Source organism: Vespa mandarinia, chromosome 3 (assembly GCF_050613455.1).
Source record: "Vespa mandarinia isolate Hongniang chromosome 3, ASM5061345v1, whole genome shotgun sequence".
NCBI lineage: Eukaryota > Metazoa > Arthropoda > Insecta > Hymenoptera > Vespidae > Vespa > Vespa mandarinia.
In genome coordinates this window covers 9,713,423-9,727,500 of record NC_140812.1, presented here as the reverse complement: position 1 = coordinate 9,727,500, position 14,078 = coordinate 9,713,423, and the positions used below count along the sequence as shown (strand labels likewise).

At 31.3% G+C, this 14,078-nt stretch overlaps 1 protein-coding gene across 14 annotated transcripts in view; it reads left to right on the top strand.

Moving 5' to 3' along the window:
- Positions 1 to 14,078, top strand: part of Tm1 (tropomyosin 1) — a 51,084-nt gene that overhangs the window by 4,329 nt on the left and 32,677 nt on the right. For 2 of the 14 annotated variants that reach the window (XM_035874056.2, XM_035874055.2), the window contains exons 2-3: positions 2,790 to 2,947; positions 3,245 to 3,370. In XM_035874056.2, the coding sequence (XP_035729949.1) occupies positions 2,834 to 2,947; positions 3,245 to 3,370 (240 nt within the window). In that variant the 5' untranslated portion in view covers positions 2,790 to 2,833. Of the gene's footprint in view, positions 1 to 2,789; positions 2,948 to 3,244; positions 3,371 to 3,954; positions 5,922 to 14,078 lie in introns of those variants that run through there. The other 12 variants (XR_014981975.1, XM_085655996.1, XM_035874047.2 and 9 more) reach the window with 11 other exon arrangements.

Here is a 14,078-nt window from a genome sequence, read left to right as displayed (position 1 = left end):
ATAAAAAGGAATAATACAATAAACAGATAAAGTTTAACGAAGTATCAGGACGTCCATTCGATATATCAATTAATATATAATATTTGAATGATCGTAAACGATTAAAATAATATGATAAAAATGGAGGATAAATTTTGTTCTGTTTAATATGAAAGAGAGATAGATAGAAAAAGAGAAAAAGAGAGATGGAAAGAGATCTATCGCGTGATACGCCAATGTATGTACGCGTTCCGCGCGCGAACGAGAGCTCGCTTCGAAAGCAGGAACGCGATATTCGAGAGCGAGGAACACGGCCGTTACCGAGTTTAAAAATACGCTATGAATGATGCAAATATATATGTGTATATATGTATATATATATATATATATTTGTGTGTAATGTATATATGTGTATGTTCATATATATATCTATATATATATAGTCCGCTAGTTTCGTGAGAACTAGTTTCGGAGTGTCTGATAATATAAAGGAAGAGGGAGAAAGAGAGGAAGAGAGAGAGAGAGAGAGAGAGAGAGAGAGAGAGAGAGAGAGAAAGAAAGTAAATTTGTTTGCAGAGACATCGAGTCTTATCATATTATGAATATAATCATATGGAAGTCTTTTAACTACGACGAATATTCAAATTAATCGTACGTGAAACTAATTAAATCGAATATGCTCGATCGATATAGCAAGTAAATTAAGAACAATGCGATTAGAATATATTATATATGATTTATATATATATATATATATATATATATATATATATATATATGTATATATAAGTAGCCAAGGCATGCATTCAATAAAAGTAATTTTTATTTTATATCATTTAATCTCTCAGTGGCCACACTATATTAATATATATATATATAATCTTTTTGTTAAGTTTTATAAATATTTTTATGCTTAGTTCCTTCTCCGTTCAATTCTGTCCAAAAAGAAAGAAAAAAAAAAGAAAGAAAGAAAAAAAAAATAGAAAAGTTGAAAGGAATTAAATCCGAGCATTTTTTATTCTTTTTTTTTTTCTTTTTCTACTTAGCTTTCTTTTTTTCTTTTTGTTTGTTTTTTTTTTTTTCGTTTTCTTTTATATTCATATATCTCTTCTTCGTACGAAAATAAAATCACAGATTTTATTATAGAATGATCGATGTATGGTTATTAAATTATAATCAAAAGTTTCTGAACGTTTGTAAAAATTAATTTAAGATCTCAAGAAATTGTCATTCTTTTTCAAATTAAAAGTTAATACTCGTAGTTTTCACGAGCTAAGCTAAATAGTTTTACATTTTAAAATTTGAACGTGCATTAACTCACGAAAGGAACTTTAAAATATTTAATTTATCTTCAATCAATCAAACAAAAACTTTTAATCCATCCTATATATAATACAATGTATTAATATTAATATCAAATTATATATTAAAATATATATATATATATAAATATATATAATGTATTATATTATAAATATATATAATATATATATTTTACATTTATATTATTATATAATTATATTATTATATAATTCAATATATTTAAAATAAAATTATATCATATATAAAAATATAGAATTTATATTAGATCGCGGTATTAAACAGTTTGACTTTTGAAGTCAATTTTTTTTCATTCGATGGCCAAAAATATTTTCAAAAAGTGAACTTAATCCATTTAATTTGCGTCGTTTCATATATATATATATATATATATATAAAGAGAGAAGAGAGAGAGAGAGAGAAAGAGAGAAATCTTAGCAAAAGAAGAAAGACAGGGGGAGGATAGACATGGAGAAAGGAAGGGGGGGGGGAAAGGGGCTAGGATCGTAGAAGTGGAAGAGAGGGTTTCTTTGCGGGCACGTCGATTACTGGCCGCTTAAGCTCGCTCGCTCGCTCGACGGAGCTCGGAGAAACGATCGGATAAAACCTGAATGCGGCCGCGACTGACTTTTATTTTCCTCCTCTCCTCCTGAACGCTCCTGAGGACGACGACGCGCATACCATAGCTCTCTGGATCTCCAGCAGCCGTACAACTAACCAACCAACCAACCAACCAAACAACCAACCAATCAACCAAACAACCAACCAACTAACCAATCAACAAACACAGAAGACGATTCGATTTCGAAACTTTGAAATTAATCTTCTTCCTTTTGAAATTAGACAAATTTTTTCCTAATATCTTTCGAAGAAATAATAGAAGAAGAAGAAGAAGAAGGGAAGAAAGAAGAAGAGAGAGAGAGAGAGAGAAAGAAGAGGGAACAACAACAACGTTTTAGCTTAGCTCCTATCGTGTCTAATGCGTGTTTGATCTATTAATAGAAGATACGAATTTTGGTGTATCTAACATCACTCCGCTAATTATACACATCGATTCGGCGTGAACGTTTAAAAGTTTTCGATTAAATTTTCTATCATATTATTTTATTTCATATTATTTTATTTGTTATACTTTTTATATATTATAACTTCGAGACGGAGGAAAGAAGGAAGAAAAAGAAATAGTATGAAAAAAGAAAATGATCCGACAACGAAAGGATATTTTTTGTTTCATGTTTCATTTTTTTTTTTTTTTTTTTTTTTTTTTTAAGATATATATATATAATATTAATTTTATAATATATTATAATTTTGCGCTAATAATATAGTATAAATATATGTTTATATTATTAACTTTAAAAAGAAATAAGAGTAACATAAGTATATATATATAAATATATGAATATATGTATATACATATATTGATTACTGGTGTAATAAATAATTTGTAAATAATCAAATAATATATATTTTTTTTTTTTTCAAAGCAGATATTTTTCGTGACCAACGTGAGTGAGGCAACAAAAGCAGCATCATGGACGCGATCAAGAAGAAGATGCAGGGAATGAAGTTGGAGAAGGATAATGCGATGGATCGCGCCTTGCTCTGTGAGCAACAGGCTCGCGATGCCAATGCACGTGCCGAGAAGGCTAGTATCCTCGTAAAATCTTCTAATTATTATCGATCCTTAAGATAAAAAAAAAAAAAAAAAAAAAAAAAACAAAAAGATAAAGAAAATAAAAAAAGAAACGAAACAAGAAATTTTTATTTCAACGATGTCGCTGTTTTAATAATCCAAAACTTATTTTTTTCTTTCTTTTTTATTTAATTTTCTTTTTTATTTTTTTTTTGTTTTTCTTTTTAAGTTAAGAACATATGCACTCTCGAACGGATTAAAATAGTTTTATCGGATTGATGATAGTTATTTTTGCTCTTATTGGTATAGGCCGAGGAAGAGGCACGTGCATTACAAAAAAAGATCCAGACTATCGAAAACGATCTCGATCAGACCCAGGAAGCACTTATGCAGGTTAACGCAAAATTAGAAGAGAAAGATAAGGCCCTACAGAACGTAAGTACACTATGTAATACTGAATTTTCCGAGATCAAGCAAGTCCCAACGTTGGTTATCGTCTAGCATAAAGAAAAAAAAAAAAAAGATTTCCGATAGATAAAAATTATAACAAAAATTATAAAATTATAAAAAAATATATATATATTAAAAAGAATATATATTAACGTACATCTAATTGTATATAATAAAAAAAAAAAAAAATATATATATATATATATATTATTTGGAGGTATCTACGTATAAGAAGAGAACATATAAGAAAATTTGAAAAATGGCGGGGAGTTATATAGAATTAGTGCCGTTAGTGGGCGCTGCTAGCATTCGCCGAACTAGCACTTTATTTCGAATAATGTAGATGTCGCTTCGATAGATACTCGTGACACTCATACGCTTACGAGAGAGAGAGAAATAAAGAGAGAGAGAGAGAAAGAGAGAGAGAGAGAGAGAGAGAGAGAGAGATCTCTTCCATCGCGTTGAACGCAGTTCGTGTTTAGAAATCGCGCACGAACGTTGTCGGATGTTTATTTCGGCGAGGTTCGTGAGGATTCGTTGGTATCGCGTCGTTGGTGGGTGGGTGGGCGGGTGGGTAGATAGATAGAGGAGGGGTTAACCCGAATTGTAGCTTGTCGTGTAGTGACGGTATAGGAGGGGATTGAGGAGGGGACGAGGTGTCCCATAGAGGGCGTTAAGATCGTAAAGAGAATGATGGAGAAATAAAGAGAGAGAGAGAGAGAGAGACAGACTGATATTGTGAGAAAATGAGAGACGGAGTGGGGAGAAACTTTGCGTGGTGAACGGCGGGCGCGACTGCAGAAACGTGTCGCGCGAGAGAGCCAGTGACAGACAAAATGGCGGTAGGGCTTATGCGGTGAGCGAGCGAGCGAGCGAGATAGATATAGAAAGACGAGAGCGAGAGAGAGAAGGAGAGAAAAGAGAGAAAGAGAGAGAGAGAGAGAGAAAGAGAGAGAGAGAGAGAGAATCAAGACGTGAGTGCAGCTCAGCACGACGACACGTCGCAAAGTAGCGCGCGCGCTGCTGCTAAGGAAAGACACGATTTTTCTCCTGTTTTCGTAATTAACGACGAAAAAATAATTCCCGATTAATTCGTCGCTCGTCGTTTTACTATATTAAATCGTCTTAAATTCGTCGATAATAATAATAATAATAAAAACAATAGTAATTATAATAATAATAATAACAGCAACAACAACAATAATAATAATAATCGTTGATTCGTCGTCGTCGTCGTAGTCGTCGTCGTTGTCGTCGTTTTCGTCGTCGTCGTTGTCGTCGTCGTCGTCGTCGTCGTCGTCGTCGTCGTCATTGTCGTCGTCGTCGTCGTCGTCGTCGTCGTCGTTGTAATTATACGTTGGTTAATCTGGTGCATGTTTCATCCAGGATCATCACGATCATGGAACATTTGCCGGCGTCGACCGCGAGACGTCGCGGTCATCAGCATCACCCGCGTCACTCGACGCGTAGACGTTTCGAGGTATCCGGCAGAGGACCCGCGCAGTGTGGCCCTGCCGGTATAACAACAACAACAACAACAATAACGACAACAACAATAATAGCAAACAACAACAATAATAACAATAATAATAATAATAATAATAATAATAATAATGGCAACAATAATAACAATAATAATGTCCTCGAGGATAACAACGTTTTATCGGAGCAACCAACGTCGTTGGGTACCCATTGGTTGCGTGGTTCCTTGTCGAAAAGAATCGAAGCTAATAATAAGGAGGATGTCAAATCTAATAAAACAACGACGACAGCAACGACAATATCAGCGACAACAGCAACGTCAACGGCAACCCCACTGACAACAATTTCCGAAACAACAATTGCAGGAAAGACGACCAACGATAATAAACATAACGAGAACAATGAGAATACTAATGTCCGACAGAGGCTCGCGCAGTGTAGCCCGGACGTAAATATTGAGATACGAAATGATGATAAAAATGACGACGATTACAATCTCATTTATAATGACAATGACGAGAAGTCAAATGACATTGATCGTAGGAATAAGGATTTGAAAAAGGTTTACGAGAAAGGTTTCTCGCGGGAAATTCAAACGCTCGTTTCGAACCCACGTGGCTGGGAGGACCAATTAAACGTAACAGAAATCAAAGAGGAAATTAATGACAATATCGATGAGATATTCGATGATATTCGTACGAAGGAAAATACAAATTATCACGATTACGATGATTTATTATTAACGAATGATAAATTTTTCATCGACATATACGACGAGCCCGAGCACGCGGTCGCGAGGGCTCGCGGGGATGGTAATTCCGATGATGAGTCTACCAACGTCGAGGAGGATCCTGAATTAGCCGAATTGGCGAAATTAAGGTGTCCAAGCGAAAGGACCGAGGTACAAGCCGAGAGAGAGGCCAGAAGACGAAAGAGATGCGCCGATTATCCTGGATTAGCATTTGGCTGTTCTATATTCTCCAGCGATACCATGATGAAGTTCAGTCTGATTAGGAACGAATTACAAAATATCATGGGCAATCAGCTGAAACGGGTCAGTTGGTCATTATTTTAATTTCTTATTTCCATCATTAATTTCTTCTTTTTCTTCTTTTTCCATTTGTTTTTTTCTTCCTTTTTTTATTTTTGGATTTTTTTCTTTTTTTTTTTTTTCTTTTTCTTTTTCTTTTTCTTTATCGTCCAACCCATACGACAGGAATGCGTGACCTTCTTGATGATTGCATCACACATAAAACAGCCTTCACGATAAAGCGGGCCAAACAAAGCTCATGGTCCTATTTAAAAATCGACCCGAATAAATATTTGATCGGCTTTTTTCAATCATCATCGTTCTCTATCTCTCTCTTTCTCTCTCATTCTTACTCTTTAACTTCCTTTAATATTTGATTTATTAGAGATTAATAATTCCATCGATTTAATACATCACGTATAAATATATGTAAATACATGTCTTCCTCGTAGACGATTAATTTTTTTTTTTTCTTTTTTTTTTTTTTGAATTTATTTAATATGGCGATCGTTGTAGGCGTCGATTACGTGACCATGTATTTCGTCTATTTGAAACCTCGCCATATTTACTCGTACTCTATTTATACATACTGTTTCAAATGATACTCATTATATGTGTGTGTGTGTGTGTGTGTGTGTGTGTGTGTGTGTGTACATACATATATATATATATATATATGTGTAAAATCCATGTCACATTATATTCGAATGGTATCAATGAGAAGAGAAGATGATGCAAAATAATACTGTTCATCGTTCTATCGTACAAAGTTCAAATCGTTCGAGTAAAAAGATAATGATAATAATAGTAATAATAATAATAATAATAATAATAATAATAATAATAATAATAATAATAATAATAATAATAATAATAATAATAATAATAATAATAACAATAACAATAATAATAATAATAATTATTGGAATTACGAAGCAAGAATTATCATAAAAGAACAATGGTAATATAAACGTTTTCGATATCTTTATCCTATTCACCGAGATTGATTTACGAGGTATTTCGTAGAAAATGAAAGTAAAAAAAAAAAAAGAAACAGAAAAAAAAAAAGAAAAAAGGGATCATTTTTCTAACGAATCCAAACAAGAACGACAAAGCGTACGCCGTTACATCCTCATCTTAAAAACCAATACCGCCTATAATAGAATTATAATAAGAACTTCTTTACACTGACGTAATAATCTCTTTGACTAGTCGTATCTCTTGAAAAAAACAAAATAAATAAATAAATAAATAAATCATATTCCGCAGAAACAGAGAGAGAGAGAGAGAGAGAGAGAGAGAGAGAGAGAGAGAGAATGTTTATATCGAATTCACGAAATATAAAAATTTGATCGTCAGCCATTTTGTAATTTCGTTTTGTACATGAAAAAAAAAAAAAAGAAAAAAGAAAGAGATAAAAAGGTGAAACGAAAACAAGAAAGAAAAAGAAAAGAAAAGGAGAAGAAAAGAAGAAAGAAAACGAAAATGGAATTTTTATAAGGACGCATTAAATGATGGATTTAATCTGAGAGGAATGAGTATCATGAAACGTACGACAGATGGCGACCCGATTGTTAACGTTGAAAAAAATTCTCATAAATACTAATCCGGGGGAATTTGAACGAGAGAGAGAGAGAGAAAAGTTCTCCCGGATGACATATTTCTGACACATCGATTACTACGCCGTTTCCAAATATTTCAAGGCATTTATTTCTCTCTCTCTCTCTCTCTCTCACTCTCTTTTTCTTTTACTTTCTTTTTTCTTGTGGCGGATCATAAAAAAAATTCTTAGATTTGTAATATCGCTATCAGCAAAGTTGGAAGGGGGATGGATGGACAAAAAAACAAATTAGCTCGAAAAGGCCAAGGAACGGTGTGATTTTAATGAATAAATTGAATTGAAAAAGTTTTTATTATAATCGAATAACTCGACGAGAAAGAAATTTATCTTCTTCCATTTTAAATTTAATTAAATGATATTAATTAAACGCGATTCTTTTTATATCATTCGCCGATAACTTTCGGTCCATCCACTTTTCTTTATTTTTTTTCTTTTTTTTCCCCTTTTTCCTTTCTTTTTTTTCTTATTTTTTTATTTTATTTTCAAAAGGGGACGGGAAGAATAATAAACGTGATGTAGCACCAAAGGCAGGCAGGCAGGCAGGCAGGCTTCTTTTTTTGGTAACAACGTCGAATCAAGCAAGCAAGCAAGTCTTGCATCTTGCACAGTGTTAGCCAAACACATGCTCTCTCTCTCTCTCTCTCTCTCTCTCTCTCTCTCTTTATCTTTCTCCTTGGCACATGATCTAAAAATAAGCCGCGGATCCAGCCGTCTTGCGTCTTTTTTATTTGGAACTCGTTGAGAGAAGAGAAAGAGAGGGTGGGTGGGGGTTGCTGGGGTAAGTAGTGTTGGCGGCTGTGGCGGTGGTATGGCGGGGGTTGGAACGGAATGTCGGGGGAGTCTTTTGCTTGCTTGCGTAAGCGAACCACCCGGAACGCGTTCAGGAATAAATTTTCCTAAACGTCATTTTCTTTCATACGTGTGCGTATTTTACGTATACATATACATATACGCACACTCTCTCCCCCTCCCCTCTCTCTCCCTTTTTCTCTCCTTTTCTCTTTTGCAAGAAAATACAAATTTCTTCGAATTTGAGAGAAAGAATTTCGAATATCCGCTATAAATTTTTCTTTTTCTTCTTTCATATATTGTTTTAATATAAATTATCACGACAATCATTTTGTATTGCTCTGATCAATCATTAGAGGTCGCAAGCTCTTATATGTTTATATTTTTTTTATCGAACTTTTAAAACATTCTTTCATCGTACACGCTCGCTTTACACGTGTTCACGATTATTTGAGGTTAGAATGGAAATTGTTTTGTCTTTTTGTAAATCGATCGCTTCGAATAATTGCGATCGATTTTTCTTTTCTTTGTTCTTTTTGTTTTTTTCTTTCTTTCCTTTTTATTAATTATAAAATACAATCGTTATTAATACTCCATCATACACACTCGTGTTTGAACGTCTTCAGGATTATTTGAGGTTAGAAAGTTAATTGTCTTTAATATTGATCAGTTCTAATCATTTTTCTTTTTTTTCCTTCTTTTATATTAATTATAAAATACAATCGTTATTATAGTTTCTTAAATTACGTTTTAATAAGACAATTGAAAGGTTTAGAATTAAAAAAAAAAAAAAGAAATGTTCAAATTTTGTATAGATAAGTAGAACTGGATATTAGTATGACGTTATTAATATGTCACGTCGGAAAATAATGATAGGCAATAAAATTAAATTGATAATCAACTGAAGAGATTACAATAGATATTGAAAATGTTAAATATATAGCAGATATTAAATATATAGAGACAGGTTGGATCAAAAGTTTTTTAATGAATCAAATGTTCCTAGGAGATATCCATATATATAATATTTTCAAAAGATTAAATATATAATATATATTGATTCGACCAAATGTTTCGAAATTGGTCAAATGTTACTAGATGATTTTAAAGATTTGTTATCACTTTTCGAGACTACTTAGACTTTATTTTTATCATTATTATTATTAATATTATTATTACTACTATTTTTCTTTTTTTTTGTTTCTTTTATATATTATAAAATTACAAGCTTAACTACGAGTCTTAAAAATCTCGAAAAATGATAATTCATTTTTATAATCATTTAAGAACTTTTAGACCATCCTGCATAATATATATATATACATATATATTTTTCAAAAACTTAATAGTTGATGACCATTCATCTAGTCTTTATTTGGTTTCTACGCTTTGGAGGTTATGTTCCTTACAATGTAATAAAACGTTAAAAGTTCCATGAAGGGACGACATCCTTGAAAGTTCGTCTCCCTTACTTCGTCACGCTCGTTGCTACGTTAACATTCTCAGTATCAGCAACTTTGTTTCGAACGTTCTTTCGAATATGCGTCATCAGTTCTTATTTAAAGGTTAAGACAACTTTTTCAAATAAAAAATCGTAATAAGTAATTTATTGTAAATCTTTCATCGATTTATGAGAGATAAGAAAACAAAAAAAAAAAGAAAAAAGAAGAGAAAAATAAAAAAAAAAAAGAATAGTTGCTGATATTTTATAGAACAACTCTGCTATAACGTTGATTACTATCTCGTCACTGTTGCTATTATAAAAAGAGAAAGAGAGAGAGACAGAGAGAGAGAGACAGAGAGAGAGAGACAGAGAGAGAGAGACAGAGAGAGAGAGACAGAGAGAGAGAGACAGAGAGAGAGAGACAGAGAGAGAAAGAGAGACAGAGAGAGAGAGAAAGAGAAAGAGAGAGAAATAAAAAGTACTCGAGCATGACAACAAATACCGTACAACGGATGTGACATAACAAGTTATAACCTCACATAAAATCTTAATATGGTGATATTTTTCGTATAATAGTGATATGCCAATGGCCACTCCCAATTATATATATATATATATTTAATAATAATTATATATATATATAGTGTTAGAATATATAATATTGTATTATATATTATATATTATATTATATATTATATATTAATTATGTATTGTATATTACAATGTATTAATAAATATATAATATATAATAAAAGACATATATATATATATATATATTTTAAAATAAAAATTTGTCGTTCGTTAATTTAATTTTTCATAATATTTTTCTTTTTTCTACGTGCTTCATTTTATTTATTTATTTTTTTTTTTTTAAGCATATATATATATATTATTTTTAGCATGCACTTTTTTATTTATTGAATTAAACTTTACATAATGTTTTTTGTTTACGTCTCTTCTTTTGCTTTTTTTTTCTTTTTTTTTTTTTTTTTTCCCTTTATCATAATACAATATGTACAATGTGTTCGTGTATTTTTTGTAATAAATTAATGTGAAGTGAAGATTAAGTTCGAAGAAAAAATGTAGAAAAGACTATATATACATGTCGTACGTGCTTCGAAATAGAACAACGAAGTATATATGTAAGGTTTCTCAAGACTAGTAAAACATTTGTCGCGAGCTTAGTAATGCTTAGTAACAACCGGGCAAAAAGAATCTGAACGATCGATAGTACTTTCGAAGAGTAAATATATGTTTCATTTTTTCTTTTTTTTTTTTTTTTTTTTATCTTTTGTTCTTTTTCAATTCTTTTTATTTAATCTGATTTGATTTGAAGTCATATTATTTATTTAACATTAAGATCGTATATGTCAGGGTTTAAATAAATTCTAGAATATCAAATAAAGAAAATATATTATCAAGCCTTAGGATTTTTTATGTCACCTATTGTTCACTATTATTACAATCATATATATATATATATATATATATAAAATAAATTTATAATATAATGTATATATATATATATATAATAATAAATTTATAAAATTTGTTAAATAAATTATTTATATTAATATTTAATATTTAATATTATATATATATATATATATATATATATATATATATAAATTAAGGCTGTGAGAAAGAATATCAATTTTGTAAAATTTTAATAAGGAATGTTATCTTTGTCTTATTTCGAGTCATACGCATGTATAGAGTTATCACGATGCTCTCGACGTTCCTATTCGATGACGTACAACAAACGTGCGTCATACCAAATTGAAATAAACATTCCTTTTACAGTTTACACCGTGTACTTTCTTTAATCGGGGTGGTTGGTTGACGTTATTAAATCGACGTGGTGCAATGAATATTATCATTGTTCAAAAGTTTCAGATCGATTCGTCGAGTCACGTCACGATTAATTAGTATTCGACTAACAACAAAAATACGAATCTATTATCGATACAAAGGTCAAACGAACTTTATTTCGTTTCTATTCTTTTTTCTTTTTCTCCTTCTTTTTTTTCAGATAAACAAACTTTTTATAATTTCATTTTGTAAAATTCGTGTAACGATAGGAAAAATCTATTACACTTTAATTTATTTCATTTCTTTTTTTTCTTTTTGTCCTTCTTTTACTTCTGTATAATTAATCTTTTCAATTAGTATTTTTCTTTTTTCTTTTCTTCCTTTTTTTATTTTTATTATTATTATTTATTTATTTATTTATTTTTTTTTATTTTTTTTTTTTTTATTTTTTTTTTAATTGCATAATTGAACAAACTGACGTAACAGGATCGATCGAATATAATTCTACGATCACGTGTTCCCATCATCCACGAGATTCACATTTTAAAGCCATCGTATTCACGCTCGTGTCAATTTAACTTCTTAAGTAGGTTGACGAGCTTAATGGAGTTAGACGATGACCGAGAGAACTCTTTTGCTTACCTCCCACCATTAATATTCCATATATCGCGATATTCTATGCGACACAACAAGCAACCTTAAAGTGTGAACTTAAACGTTTCGAAAAAAAAAAAAAGAGAGAAAAGAAAGAAAAAAAATTTGCGATAACATCTCGTGCAAATTCTCTTTAATTAAGGACACGCAATGATATACTCCTCTCAATCGATATATTAATCGATATATTAATCGACGATCGATTTGACCTCGAACTTTTCTCGATCAAAAATCTCAATATATTATATTATATACTTAATATGAAAAAGTATGTAAGAGACAAGCGTAAACGCGTAATTTTAATTCCTCGAAGATCTCATGATCATGATAAAAAAAAGTTCGTAACTAAAAGAAACAAAATTCCCTAGCCGAGGATACGAAAGATCAATTGATCCTTTTCTGGATCATTTTAGTCTCGCGATAATTGTGATTTTACAAAGTACAAACAAACAAAAAAAAAAGGAAAAAGAAATTGATACCAAATGTCACGTCATTAATCAATTTTTCAAATAGCCTAGGAACTTTTTTGATCGATCCAGGGACTTTTCAGCCCGTTCCTCGACTAGTCGCAGTTATTTTTTTTTTCTTTTTTTTTTTATAAATCATACAACCCTCTAGAACTCGTCAATTTCTTTTTATCTCTTTTTTTGATCTCTTGTGGACTATCCGTACGATTGACGAAAATAGATATACATATATTTGTACATGTATATAAACCTTATATATTAGTGTGTGTTTGTGTGTGCATATATATGTATATATGGACGAGTATGCCGTAATATTTCGTTCAGAGTAACAAAACCGGTTTTCCAACGTGGATTCGTCTATATCTATCTCTCAGTGTCACGATTACGCGAAAATAATCATTTACGTAAGATCGTGTTTGTTATTAATCTGTGAGACATAATTTTTTACCTCACCTCCTTCTCTCCCCCGTGATACTCTCCTATCCTTCCCAGCCCCCTATATAATCGTCATGTTCTAGAAAAGTATTCGACCTATGCGCGAACCGGTTACCGTACTTCCTAGTAAGAGTTTTTCGAACCTAATCATTTCACTTGTTTGCTACTCTCGATCGTATAAGATTTATTGGATTATTAAGCTTGGCGGGAACATTCGAAGAAAAATTTACAAGAATGATGATGATGATGATGATGATGATGATGATGATGATGATGATCATTATAACAATAATAATAATAATAATAATAATAAATTATAATTACGAATGAAGATAATTGAATTTAGGCGAATAATCATTATATAATATTATAGTAATATTTCGATTTAGAATTTGGATAGGAAAAAAAAAGGAGACACTAAGGAAAGAATATAAAACAAAATAAAATATTAATATAAAATAGAATAAAATAAAATAAAATAAAATAAAATAAAATAAAATAAAATAAAATCTTTAGTAAACGGAAAGCAATGCATGAAGATTGTTATTCGAGGAGCTGATTCAAACGGTTGAGCGCGCTCGGTCTTGCGGGCGCGGTATTTCCGGGAGTATATAGTTTTGCGCGCGCGGCGACACGTCGATCGGCGTAGCAATACTTCGAGTTCGCCCCACCTCGCGCCTCTAGCGAGAGGAAGAGAAACAAGAGCAGTAGAGAGAAAGAGAGAGAGAGAGAGAAAAAAGAGAGAGAAAGAAAACTCCAGACAGAAAGAGAGAAGTTTTTTGCATGTTCAACGATTTTTCATAGGACGAAAATAAAATAGATAATACTGAGGGAAAGAATATGGTGTATATATATACATATATATATATATAAAGAGAGAGAGAGAGAGAAATATAAAGGCAGAGTCTGGTTATATGTGTGTATGAGAGAGAGAGAGAGAGAGAGAGAGAGAGAGAGAG